This window comes from Nerophis ophidion, linkage group LG03 (genome assembly GCF_033978795.1).
Source record: "Nerophis ophidion isolate RoL-2023_Sa linkage group LG03, RoL_Noph_v1.0, whole genome shotgun sequence".
Classification (NCBI taxonomy): domain Eukaryota; kingdom Metazoa; phylum Chordata; class Actinopteri; order Syngnathiformes; family Syngnathidae; genus Nerophis; species Nerophis ophidion.
In genome coordinates this window covers 45,216,081-45,239,921 of record NC_084613.1, presented here as the reverse complement: position 1 = coordinate 45,239,921, position 23,841 = coordinate 45,216,081, and the positions used below count along the sequence as shown (strand labels likewise).

The 23,841-nt window shown below is 43.0% G+C and overlaps 1 protein-coding gene across 2 annotated transcripts in view; it reads right to left on the bottom strand.

The window, feature by feature from the left end:
- Positions 1-23,386, bottom strand: part of LOC133549687 (jun dimerization protein 2-like) — a 28,678-nt gene extending 5,292 nt beyond the window's left edge. Inside the window, exons 1-2 of one of the 2 annotated variants that reach the window (XM_061895360.1) lie at positions 23,216-23,386; positions 10,470-10,681 (exon numbers count right to left, since the gene is read on the bottom strand). In XM_061895360.1, the coding sequence (XP_061751344.1) occupies positions 10,470-10,681; positions 23,216-23,330 (327 nt within the window). In that variant the 5' untranslated portion in view covers positions 23,331-23,386. Of the gene's footprint in view, positions 1-10,469; positions 10,682-23,215 lie in introns of those variants that run through there. The other variant, XM_061895361.1, reaches the window with a different exon arrangement.
- Positions 23,387-23,841: the final 455 nt, after the last annotated feature.

The following is a 23,841-nucleotide window of genomic DNA, read 5'->3' as shown; positions in this document are numbered from 1 at the left end:
TCTCATTGACCGTACAAAAACCAACCATGTCAAACCAGACGGCTGTTTCATCCATGGCAATGATTTTCTTGGGCTGGATTTTCTTGGCCTCTATCTGTTTAGTAGAGAAAACGAGGAAATTCACAATCTTCTCGACTGTGCAACAGTTGTTCTCCTCCTGAGGGTAAAGTTGTCCCGACGCAGGAATCGATTTAGCCAGCCACTCGTTGCTCTCGTGTCACTCGCGGTGGCATACAACTCCTTGGCCTTAATGCAGATCATTTTGCGGGACACACGGTGGTTCAGTCCACGAACGTGATGTATCCACTGACACAAATTAGCATCAAGCTTGTCGCTCACTTTCTTCCTACCTCCGCCAGCTAAGCGAGCCCGTTTTCCATCAATTGCTGACTAAGATAGTAGTTCTCCATTTTTTTGTTTCCATTCGCGTACACGTTTTGGGTCAACGTTAAACTGCCTGGCCTCTACCAAACCAGAATTCTGCTCCGCATACTTCACAACCGCTAGCTTGAACTTTAAGTCCAACTTTCTGTTCTTCTTCCCCCTTAAAGTATTCCCGTCCATCAGTTGTGGTATACCGCTATACATGGGCTATTATTAGGAAGAGGTGTTTAATTCACAAAATGGGCTCAGACCCCGGGCGGCTATTAGGACATGGGCGGTTATTTGCCCAAAGGCGTTTTACTTGGTACTATACAGTATGTATATATATATATATATATATATATATATATACATATACTGGTATATTTAACGGTATTGTACAAAACACGTTTCCATATGAGTTGGGAAATTGTGTTAGATGTAAATATAAACGGAATACAATGATTTGCAAATAATTTTCAACCCATATTCAGTTGAATATGCTACAAAGAGAACATATTTGATGTTCAAACTGATAAACCTTTTTTTTTAGCAAATAATCATTAACTTTAGAATTTGATGCCAGCAACATGTGACAAAGAAGTTGGGAAAGGTGGCAATAAATACTGATAAAGTTGAGGAATGCTCATCAAACACTTATTTGGAACTTCCCACATCTGTGCAGGCTAATTGGGAACAGGTGGGTGCCATGATTATATTATAGGCTGAGGCAAAATAGACACTTTGAGACACTAGTGATTTAAGGCTATTTAAATAATCATTGATTGATTGATTGATTGATCGATTGATGATTGGGTATAAAAACAGCTTCCCAAAAAATGCTCAGTCTTTCACAAAAAAGGATGGGGCGAGGTACACCCCTTTGTCCACAACTGCGTGAGCAAATAGTCAAACAGTTTAAGAACAACGTTTCTCAAATTGCAATTGCAAGAAACTTAGGGATTTCAACATCTACGGCAGGGGTGGGCATTACGTCGATCGCGATCGACTGGTCGATCTCGGAGGGTGTGTCAGTCGATCTCAAGCCAGGCATTAAAAAATATACATAAAAATGAGCAATCATCAATCATACCAAGACTTCACTTTCGTCAGTTGTTTGACATTCTCGGCACCCGAGGATCTTGTGAGATGACGCTGGCTGCTGCGAGCTCATATTTAAGAAAAAAATCACTAACAGGGCGGACGCAGAGAAACACATTTTATTTCTAGAGACTCCGTACCTACTGTCAAAACTCTAAAGACCGACTGCACAGTTCCTGTCTTCACCATAAAAGACCTGTTTCATCCTGCCTGTGCTAACAAAATAAGAGTCTCAGAAAGCTAGCGTGCACAAGCTAGCAAGCTACGGAGTTTAATGCCAATGTATTTCTCCCCCGCCCTCAGCGACCGCTTTCTCACTTGCTTGCCCACCCGCACACTCACTGACGTCACTCACCTGCTGCCAGACATTAAAGGGCCACACACATATGCTACTCTCATAACAAAGTGTTTAAAAACGAGTATGCAAGTTGGACAAATGAGATGCCAAATCCAACCACTTTCATGTGGTATTGGACAGAAAGGAAGACTTTTTTTTTTCCTCCATTTGAAAATGCGAACGTTATCAGCACCACTGTCTAATTCCAATCAATGCAAGTCATCAGAATCAAATACACCAACTTATATTCTTGTCTTCATGAAAGAAAGGAATCTATGTGTGTTAAAAATGCTTGTATTATCATTAAACACCATTAACTTGTTAACAAAAATGTCTCTTTCATAAATAAATAAATATAAATTATAAATAGGAATGAGGTAGATCTCCTCGACTTGGTCAATTGAAAAGTAGCTCACCTGCAGAAAAAGTGTCAGCGCCCCTGATCTACGGTCCATAATATCATCAAAAGGTTCAGAGAATCTGGAGAAATCCCTCGGACGTCACTGTATCAAAAACCGACATCAATCTCTAAAGGATATCACCACATGGGCTCAGGAACACTTCAGAAAACCACTGTCATTAAATACAGTTGGTCGCTACATCTGTAAGTGCAAGTAAAAGCTCTACTATGCAAAACGAAAGCAGTTTATCAACAACATCCAGAAACGCTGCCGGCTTCTCTGGGCCCGAGATCATCTAAAATGGTCTGATGCAAAGCGGAAAAGTGTTCTGTGGTCTGACGAGTCCACATTTCAAATTGTTTTTGGAAATATTCGACATTGTGTCATCCGGACCAAAGGGGAAGCGAACCATCTAGACTGTTATCGACGCAAAGTTCAAAAGCCAGCATCTGTGATTGTATGGGGGTGCATTTGGGCCCAAGGCTTGGGTAATTTACACATCTGTTAAGGCACCATTAATGCTGAAAAGTACATACAGGTTTTGGAACAACATATGCTGCCATCTAAGCGCCATCTTTTTCATGGACGCCTCTGTTTATTTCAGCAAGACAATGCAAAGTAGGGATGGGCGATATTGCCTTTTTTTAATACCGCAATATTTTTAGGCCATATCGCGATATACGATATATTTCTCGGTACTTTGACTTAACCTTGAATGAACACAGGATACATATAATCACAGCAGTATGGTGATTCTATGTGTCTACATTAAAACATTATTGTTCATACTGCACTAATATATGCTCATTTTAAACTTTCATGCAGAGAAGGAAATCACAACTAAGTCAATTTACCAAAACTGTATTTATTAAAGTTATTAGCAGGAGACTTTTCAAATGATGCTACATATTAGCAGTAATGCTACTTTTGGTAGCAACACTTGTGCCCCACACATGACAAATTAAAGTTGTTGTTGCGATCTGTGGCTCAGATCTTCACGTGTTTGTTTTTTCATTCTCTGTCTGACCCGTTTATTTCCTGTTTTTATCCATCACTATGGTTACACATCAGTCCACCTGCTAGTCTCGCCCCGCACACCTGCTAATAATTATCACCCTCCTATTTAAGCTCACCTTTTCTGTTCACTCATTCTCGGATCCTAATTTGCCCACGCGCATCAGTGACGACTCTCATCATTCGTATGTATTTTCTCGCTAGCTCTCACGCCAAGCCACTTTATTGTCTAGCTTTCATGCTAAATGTTTTGTTTACTCTTTTGTGTCCTCGTACCAAGTTTTAGTTTTCCTTGTTTTATCCTAGCTTTCACGCTAGCGTCTTTTGTTTACTTTTTCTCTTTACACCAGTATTTTTGTTCATAGACTTTTGTTATTAAATAAATACCTTATATCTTACCTTTGCTGTGTTCTGCTTCGACGCATCCACGGGAAAACTACACCGGCATTACCATGCCGAAGAAGAGTCTTCACAGTAGGATCCGAGCATTAAAAAGTTTTTCCGCGTCTGGCAACCACGAGGAGACCTTCGACGAAGGCACATGGAGGGTATTCCGAGCGATGGAGGCTGAAACTCTCCGATGCAATCCAGACGAAAGCATGATGTGGGACCTGGAGGGAAAACTGGTTCCGATCGATGCTTCCGGGAGCGGTGAGTTTCCCTCCCGCAGCGCTCGCGCTCGTCCGCGTAGGCGGAAGCCGCGAAGTATGGCTTCGTCGGGCGACAGAGACTTGCCCACTCCATGTCTCCCTCCTCACGAACACAGCAACCTACAGTCAGCACACAAGACCCCTACACCATTGTTTGGGGACCCAATAACACACTTTGCTAACAGTTTTACCGACTGGGCAAATTCCCAACTTGTGTCCCGCGCAGATGACGTCATTTCGTCGACGCCCCCCGGTAACGCAAGCCCGTCCTCCGATGATGACGTCATCAACAAGGAATTTTTGGGGGAAGATTCGTTTTCTCAGCCATTTTCAAATGACAATAACATTAATAATAATATACAAAAGTATCAGGATATTTTTTCTTATTATTCTAGTCAACCTCAGTCACCTAGTTTTTCTTCTAACCCACCGTTTAAACCTCATTCTCTGCCCAAGTCCAAGGTTTTTTCTCCCTTTTCAAAGGGACACTCTGGACAATATAGAGGGGAGGGGTCTGCCCGCCTCAAAACCTCCCACCACCCTCCCTTATGGTCAGTCCCTGACCACAGGGAACGGGTCTGGGATTCCCGTCTGGAGGGGGGGGCTATGGCCTATAGCTGTGTTGCGGAGGTAGGGCAGACGCTACCTGTTCTTAAAACTGCTAAACAAAAACCTCCATGTAGGCCACCTTTACCTGTTTTTCGGCCCGCTAAACGCTTAGCTCCTCCTAGTAGACCTCCTCCACCTGTGTTCTCCCCGGTCAAGTCACGCCCTCTTAGACCTCCTCCACCTGTGTTCCGTCTGTGCCCTAGTTCTAGTTTTAGTCACAGTCTCTCTCAGAGTTCGAGTCCCAGTCTTCTTCGTAGCCCATGCTCTAGTCCTACTCGTAGACCGACTTGTAGACTGAGTCGTAGTCCAAGTCCTGGTCCGAGTTTCCGTTCTGATTCTAGTTGTAGTCCTAGTCTTTCTCGTAGTCGTCGTAGTCCTAGTTCCACTCGTAGACTGATCCGTAGTCCGAGTCCTGTTTCGAGTCCGGTCCCGAGTCTTGTTTCTTGCCTTTGTAATATTAGTACTGATTCCCCTCGTGGTCTTAGTCCGAACCCTAGTCCTTACCCAAGTTCTTGTCCGAGCCCCAGTGTTACTGTAAGTCCTAGTCTTTGTCCTAGTCCTTGCCCGAGCACCAGTTTGATTGTTAGTCCCAGTCCTTGCCCAAGCCCTAGTTTGACCGTTTGTCCTAGTTCTTGCCCAAGCCCTGGTATGACTGTAAGTCCTGGTCGTTGCCCAAGCCCTTCTCAAAGCACTAGTGTGATTGTAAGTCCTGGTCCTCTCTCAAGTCCTTGCCCGAGTCCTAGTGTTTGTCTTATCACTCATCATAGTCCTAGTCCTGCTCACAGCCAGTCCCCTAGTTCTCCTCGGCAGACCCCTGTGCCTGCTCCTCGGCTGAAGCCGACTCCTGCTCCTCGGCTGAAGCCGACACCTGCTCCTCGGCTGAAGCCGACACCTGCTCCTCGGCTGAAGCCGACACCTGCTCCTCGGCTGAAGCCGACACCTGCTCCCAGTCTGGTTCTCACACCAGCACATGACTCTGACCTGGTTTTCACACCAGAAAATGTTTCTAGCCTTGTTCTCACGCCAGTTTCAGACTCTAAACTGGTTCTCACGCCAGCACAAACTCCAAGGCTGGAGCCCACTCCAGCACCAGTTCCTAAGCTGGAGCCCACTCCGGTACCAGCACCACGACAGGTACCGGAGCCAGCTCCGTGCCGCCAAGCACCGGAGCCAGCTCCGTGCCGCCAAGCACCGCCGACGACGGGGCTGGAGCCCACACCAGCGCCGACGACGGGGCTGGAGCCCACACCAGCGCCGACGACGGGGCTGGAGCCCACACCAGCGCCGACGACGGGGCTGGAGCCCACACCAGCGCCGACGACGGGGCTGGAGCCCACACCAGCGCCGACGACGGGGCTGGAGCCCACACCAGCGCCTCCGACGGGGCTGGAGCCCACACCAGCGGCTCCGACGGGGCTGGAGCCCACACCAGCGGCTCCGACGGGGCTGGAGCCCACACCAGCGGCTCCCAGGCCGCCTCCGACGACTCCTGCGGCTCCCAGGCCGCCTCCGACGACTCCTGCGGCTCCCAGGCCGCCTCCGACGACTCCTGCGGCTCCCAGGCCGCCTCCGACGCCTTCTTCGGCTGCAGCACCCGCATCATCCTCGCCAGCTGCACTCGGGCCTGCTTTGGCTGCAGTCCCCGCACCCTCGCCTGCTGGGATTTCGGTGCTGAGGCGTCCACCACGGGCGTGGCCTCTGCGAGGTCATCCTCCTCGCCAGATACTCCCTCCTCCATGTCGGCCACGGATGTGGCCGTGCCCGGGTCGTCCGCCTCGCCGGGCACCTCATCCTGCGAGGCGGCCACTAATGTGGCCTTTTCGAGGTCGCCCGCCAAAACTTTTTCGGCAGCAGCGTTCCACCCGCCGCCGCCACATGATGTGGATTCGGGGACATGCGATCGGGCGACCCTCCACCGTGGCCTCCCTCCGCCCTCCCTTCGTTTGTGAACTTTCTGGTTTTGGGGAGGGGGTTCAAGTTTTTGTTTGTTTTTTAAGACATCTGGTATCTGTCTTTTGTTGGGGGGGAATACTGTTGCGATCTGTGGCTCAGATCTTCACGTGTTTGTTTTTTCATTCTCTGTCTGACCCGTTTATTTCCTGTTTTTATCCATCACTATGGTTACACATCAGTCCACCTGCTAGTCTCGCCCCGCACACCTGCTAATAATTATCACCCTCCTATTTAAGCTCACCTTTTCTGTTCACTCATTCTCGGATCCTAATTTGCCCACGCGCATCAGTGACGACTCTCATCATTCGTATGTATTTTCTCGCTAGCTCTCACGCCAAGCCACTTTATTGTCTAGCTTTCATGCTAAATGTTTTGTTTACTCTTTTGTGTCCTCGTACCAAGTTTTAGTTTTCCTTGTTTTATCCTAGCTTTCACGCTAGCGTCTTTTGTTTACTTTTTCTCTTTACACCAGTATTTTTGTTCATAGACTTTTGTTATTAAATAAATACCTTATATCTTACCTTTGCTGTGTTCTGCTTCGACGCATCCACGGGAAAACTACACCGGCATTACCATGCCGAAGAAGAGTCTTCACAGTTGTCTATTGAAGCCGAACCACCGCCAGACGATGGACCCCGTGCTGTTTTTCTTGGGAATTAATTCTTCCTTCATTTGTTACTGTCAGGCTTGCCACTGACAGTTTGTGTGTTTTAGTCTTTCCTCTGTGTGTGTTTAGTATTTCCAGTTTTTAGTTCCTGTCAGCGCTCTTATTTTGTCTGTTTCCTGTCTTTTTTCCCTGTGTGCTGTTTTCCCCTCAGCTGCGGCTGATTGGCACCTGGCCACAACTGGTATCAATCAGCCTCCTTCTATTTGAGTCTGTTTTTGTCCTCCAGTCAGTTACTGGATTATTGTCATGTAAATGTCGCTCTTGTTGTTGCTACCTATCGTATCTTGTCTTGTCTATGCAGCGTTGCGGTAAACTATATTTGATTGCGTTTTTTAGCTTAGTGCCTTTTGTTCCCTGCTTCCAAGTTTGTTTTTATATTACATGTACGACTTCTGTTTCCTGCTCGATACTTGCTAGCTTCCATGCTATGTTCCTTTTTGTTTTCCAGCTCCCATGTTAGCGCCCTTAGTTTGTTATCCGCCTCGTGCGCGTTTTGTGTTAGTACCCTTTTGTTTGTTCTTGTTCTATTATTTAAAAGTCTACTGAAACCCACTACTACCGACCACATAGTCTGATAGTTTATATATCAATGATGAAATATCAACATTGCAACACATGCCAATACGGCCTTTTTAGTTCACTAAATTGCAATTTTAAATTTCCCGCGAGTTTCTTGTAGAAAACGTCGCGGAATGATGACGCGTGCGCGTGGCGTCAAGGACTGTAAGGAAATATTAGCGCTGCACCGCACACAGCTAAAAGTCGTCTGCTTTAATCGCATAATTGCACAGTATTTTGGACATCTGTGTTGCTGAATCTTTTGCAATTTGTTTGTTTAATAATGGAGACTATAAAGAACAAGGTTGTTGGGCGAAAGCGGTGGATTGCAGCTGTCTTTAGCACTGAGACACAGCCGTGTTTCTTTGTTTGTTGTGAAGCAGAGCGGTCAAGCAAACATGTTTTCTCTACGTCAGCCAGCATGTTTTTGGATGGGGAAAATGTGATATATATCTTACCGGAGACATCAATGGATTATTCGTCGTACTCCAGCAGCTGTCATGTCAAAAAAGGCAGCTGTGAGCTTGGCTCCTCGGCTTCTCTCTGAGACACTGAGTGTTCACCGCAGCCATCCGACCTCGAGGTATGTCTTTACAATCTTTAAAATCTCACTAAAACACTATTAAAACAATAAGCAGGTAAGGGATCTTCCAGAATTATCCTAGTAAATTTGTCTAATTACATCTGAAACGCTCACACTGCCGCCGCCCGGAGCAGTCGCTTTTTTTTTTTTTTCCAAGTCCTTCACTATCAATATCTTCATTCACGAATCTTTCATCCTTGCTCACATTAATGGGGAAATTGTCGCTTTCTCGGTCCGAATTGCTCTTACTGCTGGTGGCTCCCATTATAAACAATGTGAATTTGCGTGGAGCCCTGCACCTCGTGACGTCATGCGCACATACTTCCGGTAAAAGCAGGGCTTTTCTATTAGCGACCAAAAGTTGCGAACTTTATCGTCGATGTTCTCTACTAAATCCTTTCAGCAAAAATATGGCAATATCGCGAAATGATCAAGTATGACACATAGAATGGACCTGCTATTCCCGTTTAAATAAGAAAATCTCATTTCAGTAGGCCTTTAACTGCATTATGCCAGGTATTTCAAGTTTATTTTTTAAGTAACACAATTAATTTCCGTAGTAATTAATTACATTTAATAAAGAGTAATTCTGTTAGTAATTCAATTACAATTTTAGTATAGTAAGGAGTAAGTATAATTAATGACTTTTTAAAGGTAATTTTCAGAACACAACCTGTCACACAGCATCATGAAGCAGTTAGCAGGTTGGCGTTCCTGTCTAAAATCTTTGTGTTTATGTCCTATAATAATGTTTACCTATAAAAAACACCAGTGTTAAAGGTAAATTATTTTCATGTTGCTGCTGACGTTTGAACATGTTCTCTTAAACCAGGGCAATTTATTTCAACTTTTGTTCGTTTGTGTTTTTGTAAGCTGAAAAATTGAGCATATCTAAATGTTTTTGTTTAAAATAAGATTGGAGAATATATTTGACTTTTCTTAAATTAATTTCGAGGCTTTTTCTTTTTTCTTATTTCAAAACACCTCTTAAATTGGGATCCTATTATGCAAAACCTACTTTTCTTACTTGTTGGTAACTGTTCTTGTAAATTTGGGATCCCCATCTGTTCCAAAAATTGAAAAACAAGACACGGTGGAGATATTTAAACGAATATTTCCATTTATGGGTTGGTTAGTTTAATGAGTTTTGATTGATATCGCCCAGCCCCACAGTCATGTTAGTTGTGTTGTTAATTGAGCATTACCAAAGGCCTAATGATGGCATTGTGTTTTTATGTATGAGGGCACATGTGTACCTTGTTTGAGAGTTAATAATTAAATTGTAATATTTAAGACATTTTATATTGCTCCCAAAAAAATTCTGTGCTACTGATTTTTTTCATGTAATATCACCGGTGCTACTAGTGAAAAAGCTAAGCGTACACCACTGCAGTGCTCACGATACTGAAAAGTGTACTGTGTGATTGGTTTGGTCTCCACAAGTGGCCAATAGTACTGTAGTCAGACGCGTCACTTGGTTTTAGAGACTAGGGTGTTGCATTCCTGTACTTCCTGCCTGCGTTTCCTGGCTCTGATCTCTGTCTCTCTGCGTTAATAAGAGACATATTTGTCCTTCATTAACGTGCTAATTAAAAGTACAGTGGTACCTCAACCTATGAGCACATTACGTTCCACGACCAAGCTCGTACCACAGAATACGCCATATCTTCAAGCAGCCCCGCTCATTGAATTGAAAGGAAATCAATTTAATCCGTGCTTGGCCCTCTCAAAACAGCACAATATTAACATTTATACATGACTAAAAAAAAATTAAAGAAAAGTGTGTGCCCCGTCTTCCGCCCGAAAGCAGCTGAGATAGGCTCCAGCCCCCCAACCCCGACGCCAAAAGTGACAAGCGGTAGAATATGGATGGATATATTGTTTGAAATACAATAAAATAGTAATACAAACAACTACAATACAGTTGTTTCATGATTGTAACAGGGTAGATAGATTTTGCCAAATTCCCAAAACCAGCACTCCTGTGAACGCATCACAGTAAAACAGTAAAAATAGTGTAAACATTTACCTTTTCCAGCAGACTGAAGAGAACTTTGAAATCTGTTTTCATTTTCACGTCTAAATAGATCCGACATTTACAACGAGCCAAGAAACCAAAGAGGGAAGGCTGAGATAGCAGCCAGTACTGGTGTTAGAAAAGCGGATACTTCCAGTTATCTCCCGCAACCACTACAATTTAGAATAGTGAAAATCCTAATATATAGACAAATACCTCTGTTTTAATGCCAAGAGGCCTGAGGCTTCCCAGGAAGTGCAGAGGGGACACCATGGTCTCAAACTCCTGCAGGACACCAAACTTGAGCTTGTCAGTAAGCGTGGTGGTGGAGATGCCAGCCAGAGGGCCGAGACTGGGCAGGGATCCTGCTGTCACAGAGGGATCCGGAATTTGTCCAGGCATCGTGTCACACTTGGCCGGGACCACAGCTAGAAAGGCACACAAAGGGATATTCAGACAACCTATCATTCGAAATCCATAAAGAATACATCAAACAGGAACGTATTACTTTTAGCAATTACTAGTCTGTTTCTTCAGTGAGTCCCCAGGACCCACAGATAGTGATTAGAGTGGCTGCCTTGGAAATTCAATGAATACCCATTAAAAAAATATATTTTGTATCTTAATCTTCTGAAATTGTAGCGTTAAACTCCTTTGGTTATGGGATGATACCGTATTGGCTTTAGTTAACAAATAGTATATACTATTAAATAATACTGTATGTTCAAAATGTATCTGAAATTTAGCAAACACTATTCAGAATTTTCACAGACATCATCTTAGCATAAAAAACATAATAGCAACTGCCATTCAAATTATTATTTTTGTTCTTGTTTAAATACAGCACATCTCTCCTAAACGTAAAAACACCATGGACACAAATTAGCACAACGTCAGGCAGTTCAAACGTGGGTTTATTTACTATGGTATTCGCATCATTAATTGTTGAAATCAAAGTTGTGGTAACTGATGAGGTGTTTTGTAGCAGCTAAACTCGCATGTCGTGATACTGTGTACAGGTGACAACGTCTGTGCTAAGAAGATGCACAGAAGGTTTAAAAAGCGCTTGTCTAGTCTGCTGACAACAAAGTATATTTTGCGAATTACTAGGTCTGCAACTAACTAATTTGATAGTGACTACTCATCAACAATAGTCGACAAATCAGATAATGAAGCGGATTCAGTGGTCAAAATAGCAGCAATAAGAACAAATCACCACCAAATTATCTAGCTCCTTCAAAAATAAAAGAGTCTTATATGATGATGATGTGGTGTTTAGAAAGTTAGGTACCTTGTAAAGACAGGTATGTTGTCCTTGAAGAGGTGTTGTTATTGAATTATTGATCTAATACCCTTCAATGTGTCTTTTAACGTTACTGGATTGTCCAAATTTAGCTGATGTACTTGGCTAAGCTATTGTTCAAACGACTTCATCCCAGTAGAGGCTGTAGTCGATTACGTGGTCATCCCTGGGACCAGTGGTCCCTTTCAATAGGGGCGCTAATGAGACTGGTCACGATCAATGGCACAGCTGTGGATGGGCTTTATTATTTCCTTCTTCCCTGGACATGTTGGCAGCTCTATTAGCTGGATACAGTATATGTCAAAGATCATAATATTTTCCACCACATTAAAATTACTGTGATTATGTGAGACCAATGCTCCCGACCACGAGGGTGAGACTGGTCCTGATGCTGGTCAGGTCTGTGTGGTCCATGTCTTCTATCCGTTCTTTTATATAGAAATGTATGTGTAAATAAGCAATTGTATATCCAAACCAGAGGAGTGACCACTGGTCTATGCCAGACAGCAATTCGATCCAATCTGCAATTCAATAATAATAACACATGATGACGATAATTATGTGGTGTGCAATAGAGGCAAACTCATATGATCTCTGACAGTTATCCAGCTAATAGAGCTACCATAATGTTCAGAAAAAAAAGGAAATAGTGAATTCCAATCAAAGTCAATAGAGACCACAGCTGTGCCACTGGTCGCGATTCGTCTCATTAGCGTCGCTAGTGGTAGGAACCACTGGTCCCATGAAAGGCCAAGGAATCAGCGACAACCCCCTAACAAGCTAACTACACTATATTGCCAAAAGTATTTCGCCACCTGCCTTGACTCACATATGAACTTGAAAGTGCCATCCCATTCCTAACTCATAGGGTTCAAAATGATGTCGGTCCTCCTTTTGCATCTATTACAGATTCAACTCTTCTGGGAAGGCTGTCCACAAGGTTGCGGAGTGTGTTTATCGGAATTTTCGACCATTCTTCTTAAAGCGTATTGATGAGGTTACACACTGATGTTGGTCGAGAAGGCCTGGCTCTCAGTCTCCATTCTAATTCATCCCAAAGGTGTTCTATCAGGTTCAGGTCAGGAGTCTGTGCAGGCCAGTCAAGTTCATCCACACAAGACTCTGTCATCCATGTCTTTATGGACCTTGCTTTGTGCACAGTCATGTTGGAAGAGGAAGGGGCCCGCTCCAAACTGTTCCCACAAGGTTGGGAGCATGGAATAAACAAATAAATGATAAATGGGTTGTACTTGTATAGCGCTTTTCTACCTTCAAGGTACTCAAAGCGCTTTGACACTACTTCCACATTTACCCATTCACACACACATTCACACACTGATGGATGGAGCTGCCATGCAAGGCGCTAACCAGCACCCATCAGGAACAAGGGTGAAGTGTCTTGCTCAGGACACAACTGACGTGACAGGGTTGGTACTAGGTGGGGATTGAACCAGGGACCCTAGGGTGGCGCACGGCTGTTTTGGTATCCTGGAGCATTCAAAGTTCCTTTCACTGGAACTAAGGGACCGAGCCCAACTCCTGAAAATAAACCCCACACTATAATTCCTCCTCCACCAAATTTCACATTTTGCACAATGCAGACCAAAATATACCGTTCTCCTGGCAACCTCCAAACCCAGACTTGTCCATCAGATTGCCAGATGGAAAAGTGTGATTCGTCACTCCGGAGAACGTGTCTCCACTGCTCTAAAGTCCAGTGGTGACGTGTTTTACACCACTGCATCCGACGCTTTGCATTGGACTTGGTGATGTATGGCTTAGATACAGCTGCTCGGTCATGGAAACCCATTCCATGAAGCTCTCTGCGTACTGTACGTGGGTTAATTGGAAGGTCACATGAAGTTTGGAGCTCTGTAGCAACTGACTGTGCAGAAAGTCGGCGACCTCTTTGCACTATGCGCTTCAGCATCCGCTGACCCCTCTTTGTCAGTTTACTTGGCTAACCACTTCATAGCTGAGTTGCTGTTGATCCCCAACTCTTCCATTTTCTTATAATAAAGCCGACAGTTGACTTTGGAATATTTAGGAGCGAGGAAATTTCACAACTGGATTTGTTGCACAGGTGGCATCCCTTGACAGTCCCACGCTGGAAATCACTGCGCTCCTGAGAGCGGCCCATTCTTTCACAAATGTTTGTAGAAACAGTCGCCATGCCTAAGTGCTTGATTTTATACACCTGTGGACGGGCCAAGTGATTAGGACATTTGATTTTGATCATTTATATGGGTGGCTAAATACTTTTGGCAATATAGTGTATCTTATCGAGGAGAGTCGGAGACCGACATGCCTCTGTGTACAGCTTTACCTTTGGGCTGATACTGAGGGCGACTGTGTTGACTAGTTTGACGCGTGCAAATGATTGAATGTCCAGTACTGGGGAAATATGTTTGGATATGACAAGCCGTTTATTTTAAGCTACCAAAATAAAATAAAATGTACGCTATAGAACATAATGTATGCTGACCTTGATTGGAACATTGTCACAGCAGCGAGACCTGACCACACACGGCCCGCACGACACGGTCAAAAACTGTTTGTGTCCTCCATGCAATCGCCCCCGAGTGCTCCCACCTGAACCTAATTGTATAAGGTTACCATGGCAACCGCACTATAGGGACACCAGCAAAAATTGGTTAAATAGCAAAAATCACAGCGAGAAAAAAACAAAACGTTAACATCAGCTAATAACAACACATAGCTTTGTCTTTGAAATAAACTAAAACATTAAATGTTTCATATATAAACCTATATACACATACACATACATATATGTGTGTGTATATATAATTTATATGTACATATGCATGCATATATTTATAATATAAACATAAATACATAAAACAATTATATATACACACACACAAATGTAGTTGATGCAAGGGTAGATCTTGAGACCAGGGATCTTGGCCACTTTAGTAGCCCTTCCTCGTCCAAACATCTTTCGTGGTGATCAGTAATTGACCACGGGTCAAAAAGAAACAACCCCCACAAAACGAAAATAACAGTTTCCAAGTAGAAACTAAAAATGTGGTGTATGGAAAATGATAAGATGAAGAAAAAAAGCTTTTGTGACACGGACAGCTAAAAGCAAAAAAATTAAGATGTTTGACAGCAGTTACTTCAGCGTCTCCGTCACAGCAACGGCTGCTCTCTGCATTGCTCAGACAACAACGCATGAGGAGATAGGAGGATAAAATATTTAATGTTGATAAAAGCTCAACTGCATAATAATAAAGAGGCGATATTCTTCCAGCATGGCATATATGTGGATAAAACATTCATAAATGGGTCAAAAAGGTTACTTACTAAACTTTAAATGAAATAAATAGCGAACATGACGGTGTGGTGAGTTATAATTAAACATAGTTATCTAAAGTATTGGAAAACAATAACAACAGTATACTTTTTTTTTATTTTTTATAATTAACTATCCATTCATCCATTTTCTACCGCTTGTCCCTTTTGGGGTCGCAGGGGGTGCTGGAGCCTATCTCAGCTGCATTCAGGCGGAGGGCGGGGTGCACCCTGGACAAGTCGCCACTCATCACAAGGCCAACACAGATAGACAGACAACATTCACACACTAGGGCCTATTTAGTGTTGTCAATCAACCTATCCCCAGGTGCATGTCTTTGGAGGTGGGAGGAAGCCGGAGTACCCAGAGGGAACCCATGCAGTCTCACGGGGAGAACATGCAAACTCCACACAGAAAGACCCCGAGTCCGGGATTGAACTCAGGATAAGTCAGGACCTTCGTATTGTGAGGCAGATGCACTAACTCTTGTTCCATCGTGCTGCCCCTATAATTAACTATTTAAGCGATATTTTATACTTTCCTGAAATAATGCCACATTAGAGATCTACATGCTTTTTGCAATGTGTTCAGTATGGATGTATGATGAATAAACGGTCCTAAATCTTACATCAATTACTCCAGTACCTATTTAAGGACAAATAAGCAACCCACTGTGTAGTTGTTAGTTTACTCACGGCTCCAGAATGTAAGGGACATGTTGAGCATAGTAGTCTTATTAGGGGTTTGTGATATGTACATCGATGGAGGGAGTCGGCACACTATCTGCACGTGGGTGGTAGTGGGACTGTGGGCCATTCTGGATCAAAAAATTCATGGCCAAATTGCCAAATATTTGACCCAGTCCAACCCCTGATTGTCACTTGTCATGTCAGTCAGGTAAGAACTGTATACAATATATACACACTGCTTATGTTAAACAAAACATTTCTTTGCTCAGAGGATCTGCTTTCAAACAGCACAAAGTAACTTTTCAACCTTTATAAAATATTGGTATAACATCTGGGATGATACATTGACTTATACCAAGTTACATGACACCTCTGTCATGGCCTGAGGGAGACTGTATCGCTCTCACTGGAACTAAGCAACTTTGAGGAGGGCGGCAGGAACTAAGGCTCGGGGATATGGCCTTTTTTTAATATCTCGGTAATTTTACGCCATATCGCGATATACGATATATATCTCGGTACTTTGCCTTAGCCTTGAATGAACACTTGATACATATAATCACACCAGTGTGGTGATTCTATGTGTCTACAATAAAACATTCTAGTTCATACTGCATTAATATATGCTCATTTTAAACTTTCATGCAGAGAAGGAAATCACAACTAAGTCAATTGACCAAAACTGTATTTATTAAACAGTTTTTAGCAGGTGACTTTTCAAATGATGCTACATACAGTATTAGCAGTAATGCTACTTTTGGTAGCAAAGCTTGTGCCACACACTTGACAAATTAAAGTTGTCTATTCAACATTATCCTGCTTGAAGCCGAACCACCGCCAGACGATGGACCCCGTGCTGTTTTTCTTGGGAATTAATTCTTCCTTCATTTGATACCAGATTCGCAATCTTCTTTCTCTCGTATTACCGCTAGCATCACAGCTAACGTTAGCCACGCTGCTACCTCTCTGCTCCGCAAGGGTGTATACGTATGTGACGTGACAGTATGTGACGTGTGTAAGTTTGTGTGCTTGCTGTCTGTGAGAAGGAGACCCGCGAAGGAGGGGGAAGAGCCTGTAGTGTAATGCCCGCAGCTAAAAACAACTGTGTGAGAACATATACTTGAATATTACGATATAGTCATTTTCTGTATCGCAAACCCGCGATACATTGCGTATATCGATATATCGCCCAGCCCTAGCAGGAACCCTTCCACACAAAAAACTACGAATGTGCAGACTGCTTTACAGCATACGTCACTCCCCCTTTTCCCATTCGTTAAGGAGACAGAAGTCGATGCGAACGCCTACGTGCATTTACTGCAATCACGGCCGAAGCTGCAAATAAAAAAAAAAAAAAACGCTTTGTCTGAGGATTGGAAAAAAAAGAAAAAGAAGGATACACGGATAAAAACACAATCCAAGATCAACATTGGTCCGGTTTTCACTTGCTCGCGTGAGCTCAAAGACAAGGAGGAATTTTCGACCAATGCTGCCTTGGCTCTATTCCTGCTGGACTAGTGGGTACCTTTCGATGCCCAAATCAAAATGATAATGCTGATGTTAGCTATTGGAAATGTGCATGGTTGCAATAAATAGCCACCAGCTTGATAGTTGGCAGTTCCACACTGACACAACCAGCCACACAACAAACTCAAAAGTACTGTATCAAGAAAAAATATGCGATGACTGCAAAGTACAAATATAAAGGTTGAGTAAAATATGCATGTTCCTACTGCGGAAAGATCAGTCATACTGAATCATTGTGGTATTATCGTCTCAGTTTGTACATATGTGACAGTAGTTTCTGACTATTTACGACGGGATGCGTTAGTCCTCAATGGAAATGGGGTCTTTCTTCAGGCAAAACACTACCGCTTTGGTTCCCCTTGCGTCGCCAAACTCAACCAAAACTGAAAGTTCCTAAGTGGGGCTTTAAAGACCTACTGAAACCCACTACTACCGACCACGCAGTTTGATAGTTTATATATCAATGATGAAATCTTAACATTGCAACACATGCCAATACGGCCGGTTTAGTTCACTAAATTGCGCGGAAGTATCATGCTAAAATGTCGCGGTATGATGACGCGTGCGCATAACGTCACGCATTGTAGGACACATTTTTTTTCCAGCACCGTTCACAGCTATAAGTCGTCTCTTTTCATTGCATAATTCCACAGTATTAAGGACATCTGTGATGCTGAATCTTTTGCAATTTGTTCAATGAATAATGGAGATGTCAAAGAAGAAAGCTGTAGGTGGGAAGCCGTGTATTGCGGCCGCCTTTAGCAACACAAACACAGCCGGTGTTTCTCTGTTTACATTCCCGAAAGATGACCGTGAAGCTTTACTATGGAACAAAGCGGTCAAGCAAACACAGTTGGATTGGACCACACACACAAAGTACAGTGTATCATGTGTATTAATCAAAAACATTTTACCATTCTGTATTCTGAAGGCGATCTATGTCGTGTGCTACTCCAGCATTAATATGCTTCCTCCTGGCCGTCACCGTCAGCGTCGGGTTCAAAGCGGTATGGCTCTATCCCTTGTTGCGGTTGGGCCTGGCCAAGTGGTCCTGCCACCCCCACGGCTGCCACGGCGCCTCTCACAGCATTTTCCCTATCTGAATCGCTCCCTCGCTGACCTCTTGTTCTTTTTTTTTTTCCTAGTCCTTCACTCTCACTTTCCTCATCCACAAATCTTTCATCCTCGCTCAAATTAATGGGGAAACCGTCGCTTTCTCGGTCCAGATCGCTCTTGCTGCTGGTGGCCATGATTGTAAACAATGTTCAGATGTGAGGACCTCCACAACCCGTGACGTCACGCGCATATCATCTGCTACTTCCGATAAAGACAAGGCTTTTTTATCAGCACCAAAAGTTGCAAACTTTATCGTCGATGTTCTCTCTCAAAATCCGTGACACTTCCTGAATATATTTTACACCCCCGCGCCCCCAGCCCCGCCCACCTTACCGACACACGGGGGAGGGGCGGTGTTTGCTGCTAGCGTGGTGTACAAATTAGTCAGGAATTGTCATGGATGCAAAGGATTCTGGGTATTTGTTGTGTTGCATTTATGTTGTGTTACTGGGAGGATGTTCTCCCAAAATGTGTTTGTCATTCTTGTTTGGTGTGGCTTCACAGCGTGGCGCATATTACTAAGAGTGTTAAAATTTTTTATATCACAACCATTAGTGTACTCTGTGTCACCCAGTATGGCTTGCAGTCGTGTGCGTGTGTCTGCGGAAGCCACACAAAACATGTTGCTGGACTGACAAGCAGATCGTACATGCTGTAGAAGGCGACAAAGCCAATGGCTTCATAGCAGGCCCTAATACTTATTCACTGGGTGACTGCCGGCAGTCATTCTAGAGAATGTTTGCGTCTCCTATTGTCTTCTTCGCTTTGTGACACGGGTCTTGAATTGCTCTTTGAATGGTAAAGGATACCGATCCCAGAACCCTGTATATCAAATATTTCCGAATGGTTCAACCGCCACCCGCCCGAATCTAATTAAAATCTATTTTTTCGTCATGTCACCCGCCCGACCCGCGGTTTATCCGCGGACTCCGCGGATGACCCCGCAAACCGTGCATCTCTAGAAGGCGGGGCCTTGTAAAAAAAAGTATTGTATGTGATTGGATAAACAAACTGTCTGTTATCACATCGAAATCAACCCGTGACGCTGATGAGAGCGACACTGGGAAATCCAAAACAGAACAGCCCACATATTGGATAACAACAGAGCGAAAAGTTCTGAGAACTTTCACTGAAACAATGCAGCAATGTCAGTAGATGATCGATGTCGTTTGTGCAAAGAAAATATGCAGAATCAATGTCAGCCCACAACTTCTTGCTGCGTGCTGCCATTGTGGTTTGAATCAAACAGTCGTAACAGCGCTACGTCACATCTACTCAGTGGCTTAGTGGTTAGAGCAGTGGTTCTTAACCTGGGTTCGATCGAACCCTAGGGGTTCGGTGAGTCGGCCTCAGGGGTTTGGTGGAGGTCAAAACACACCCGACTCATCGTGTAAATACAAACTTCTCCCTATCGGTGTATCACGGATACGGCAACAGCTGACTGATTTGAGGTATGTAATTTGTTGTGGGTTTATGCACTGTGTTGGTTTTGTTGTTTGAACAAGGTGATGTTCATGCACGGTTCATTTTGTGCACCAGTAAAAAAAACATGGTAACAATTTAGTATGGGGAACATATTCACCATTAATCAGTTGCTTATTGACATGCAAATTAGTAGCATAGTGGCTCTTAATTAGTCATTATTAAGTACTTATTAATGCCTTATTCAGCATGGCCTTACTATAACACTAACCCTCTAACCCTGACCCTAACCCAAAACAAATAACTCTAAATCAAGTCTTTATTACTTAGAATATGTTCCCCTAGTGTTCAAATAACTCTAAATTAAGTCTTTGTTACGTTGAATATGTTACCCATACTAAAGTGTTACCAGAAACATATAACTTTGTCTTGAATTTAAAAAAAGTTTTATTTTTCACTAAAGAAGGGTTTGGTGAATGCGCATATGAAACTGGTAGGGCTCTGTACCTCCAACGAGGTTAAGAAACACTGGGTTAGATTGTCCACCCTGCGATCGGTAGGTTATGAGTTCAAACCCCGGCCGAGTCATACCAAAGACTATAAAAATGGGACCCATTATCTCCCTGCTTGGCACTCAGCAACAATTAAGGGTTGGAATTGGGGGTTAAATCACCAAAAATTATTCCTGGGTGCGGCATTGCTGCTGCCCACTGCTCCCCTGACCTCCCAGGGGGTGAACAAGGGGTTGGATCAAATGCAGAGGACAGATTTCACCACACCTAGTGTGTGTGTGACAATCATTGGTACTTTAATTTTAACGATATAATCCCGCCCGGCGATCCTGATTGGTTCATTATTTTTTGCTATCTTGAAGGAGTTTGCATTGTCATCGAGCCCATATCCTTGTGTAGAGCTCTGCCAACTACAACGATCTGGCAAGAGTCAGATTACATAATCAGGTGACATTGAAAGGCCGCGGAACAGAGACACACTACGGGCTTACACACACACACACACACACACATACACATCCACAAAAATATACGCCACACATACACACCCCATCCCCCCAACCCAACGCCCTCGACGCAAATCCCATAGGGGTGATGAATGGATGGTCAGCGCCTAAGAGCTGCAGTCTACCACCATCACCTTGAACTTCCTTCCCTCTGTTGCTAGATATCTCGAGATGTATTTTGTAATATGTATATGTGCTTTGCTATGGAGGTTTTTTTTCCCACTCCAGACTGGGCCCCCTTAGAAGCCCAGTCTGGGTTGTATTTTTTTACTCATCCTTCCCCAGCGTTTACCTTTTTCCCTTTTTTTACGGGGCACCTTATGGCGACTCATCAGCGTTCTTGTTTTGTAACCCTGTAAACTGTTTGTTTGTCTAAACTTGAACAGGTTTGTGCTGAAAACAAAGTTTCGTTGTACTTGTGCAATGACAATAAAGACCTATCTTATCCTAAAAATAATGCCCCCTAGAGGCTTTGGGCAGCATGACAGATAAAATCAGAGCCAAAGTGATTGGCTGCTTGGAAAGCAACTCAGCACAATCCTCTTCCTATTATATTTTGGAGAGAATTGTTCTTTGCTTTCTTTTATCTTCATAAAGAAAAAGTCAAACATGTTTGGAAAGTGGCACATCAAGTTAGAATTGCACTTTTAACATTGGTGCAGTCATAAAAACATTGATTTTTAAAACTCTCCACCCTTTGCTGCAACACAAACACTGGCACCCACAGACTACCACTCTCATGTGCGCTCTATTGCAGCGGCCGTGTGGAAACTATGTAAGCGTATTTAAAGCTCCGGGCATTTATACATTTTTATTAGTTACACTCATTAAATGATTATAAGCAACAAGAATATATATCAAAGCTTTTTGCTAATCTATTAATTGGTTCAGCCCTTCTTAAAGGCCTACTGAAACCCACTACTACCAACCACGCAGTCTGATAGTTTATATATCAATGATGAAATATTAACATTGCAGCACATGCCAATATGACCTTTTTAGTTTACTAAATTGCAATTTTAAATTTCCCGCGGAGTTTCTTGTTGAAAACATGGCGGAATGATGACGCGTGCGCGTGACGTCACGGACTTTCAGGAAATATTAGCGCAGCACTATTTGCGGCTAAAAGTCGTCTCTTTTCATCGCGCAATTAAACAGTATTCTGGACATCTGTGTTGCTGAATCTTTTGCAATTTGTTCAATTAATAATGAAGAAGTCAAAGTAGAAAGATGGAGTTGGGAAGCTTTAGCCTTTAGCCACACAAACACACGGTGATTCCTTGTTTAAAATTCCTGGAGGTGAAGTTTTACTATGGATCAGAGCGGTCAAGCGAACATGGTTCCCGACCACTTGTCAACCGGCAGGTTTCGGTGGGAAAATTGTGTTAAAAAGTCGCCTCTTACCGGAGATCTGTGGAGTTTGCGCCGTCCTTGTATCTGCCGTTGACTTCCCTCATACACTGGCCTCAAAACACCCGTGGACACACCCCTCTGACTATCAGGTACTATTTCATCTCACTAAAACACTAGCAACACAATAGAAAGATAAGGGATTTCCCAGAATTATCCTAGTAAATGTGTCTAAAAACATCTGAATCCATCCCAATGTAATCGCCTTTTTGTTTTTTTACTTTATTTTTTATCTATTTATTTATTTTTTCTGGTCCTTCGCTTTCAATATCATCATCCACAAATCTTTCATCCTCGCTCAAATTAATAAGGAAATTGTCGTTTTCTCGGTCCAAATAGCTCTTGCTGCTGGAGGCTCCCATTAAAAACAATGTGAGGACGTGAGGAGCCCTCACCCTTGTGACGTCATCGTCTACGACTTCCGGTAAAGACAAGGCTTTTTTATCAGCACCAAAAGTTGCGAACTTTATCGTCGAAGTTCTCTGCTAAATCCTTTCAGCAAAAATATGGCAATATCGCGAAATGATCAAGTATGACACATAGAATGGACCTGCTATCCCCGTTTAAATAAGAAAATCTCATTTCAGTAGGCCCTTAAATATCAAAGATACATATTTTTGGTCTTATATAAGTTGTAATTAAATTTTTTATGTATGTATCTTAACTTTTAGACATACTTTGTTAAAATAATGTTGAGATAATGGACAGAAATGTATGTTGTAGACCCCTGCCGTATAAAATACATCTCACAATTATGAAACACGTTTTATATGCAGTTTCACACCACAGGAAACAATTACATGTTTACAGTATTTAGTATTGTACATGCATAACTCAATAAAATCAGCGAAATGAAATCTGTGAATACGTGGGGATCTCAAAAGAAAGTAGCAAAGCGGAAGTTGTTGGTTCTGATGTAATTTTTAAGCAACGTTGTCTTTTCATAAGAGGGCTACAACACTAAATGGACTGTTTGTGAGTGTTGGTGAATTTAGTGCACCGCACCATGAATAAATCAAAACGAATATGTTGTTCCCGCCGTGCGCACGCAAGATGATGAATTAATGTTTGTGCAGCACAACATGCAAAAGTCAGGACATCACCAACGACAATAAGCAAACCAAAACTACTTCAGTCCTCATATTCAACAAGTCCACAGACCTGACTTGGAGCCCAGGTGGAACAAATGTCCTTTCTTCTGCTCGGAAGTGGGTCGAGAGTATATTTTAAAAAGTGGAAACCGTTGCATCAGCCCGGCTCTGAAAGTGATCCCCATTTGGGAGGATTTGGGAATGCGGAAATGAGGGCGATGCCAGCGGGGACGTTAAAAAAAAAATACATGGAGGGAAGTCATGAAGCTCCTCCCATCAAGCGCGAGGAGACCTTTCTTTGCGAACGCGCACATAGCAGAATTATTATTTTAATCCATCCTACCATTTCTACCGCTTGTCCCTCTCAGGTTCGCGGGGATGACTGGAACCAATCCCAGCTGGATTCGGGCGTAAGGGATGGTTCACTCTGTAATAGTAATACTAATAATAATTATTATTATTATTATTATTATTATTATTATTATTATTATTATTATTATTAATATTATTATTATCATTATTGTTTTACAGTAGTGGAACTTCCCCAAATTAGTCGATGTTCTGTCAAGTCGTGAACGTGCCCATCATCTAGCGCTACTGCGCATGCGTAAAACTTGGACTAAACATAACTGTAAGGAAATTAGTTTTATATATCATTCCAACTCTATATATCTTTTGAAAAAATATTCCCATGTG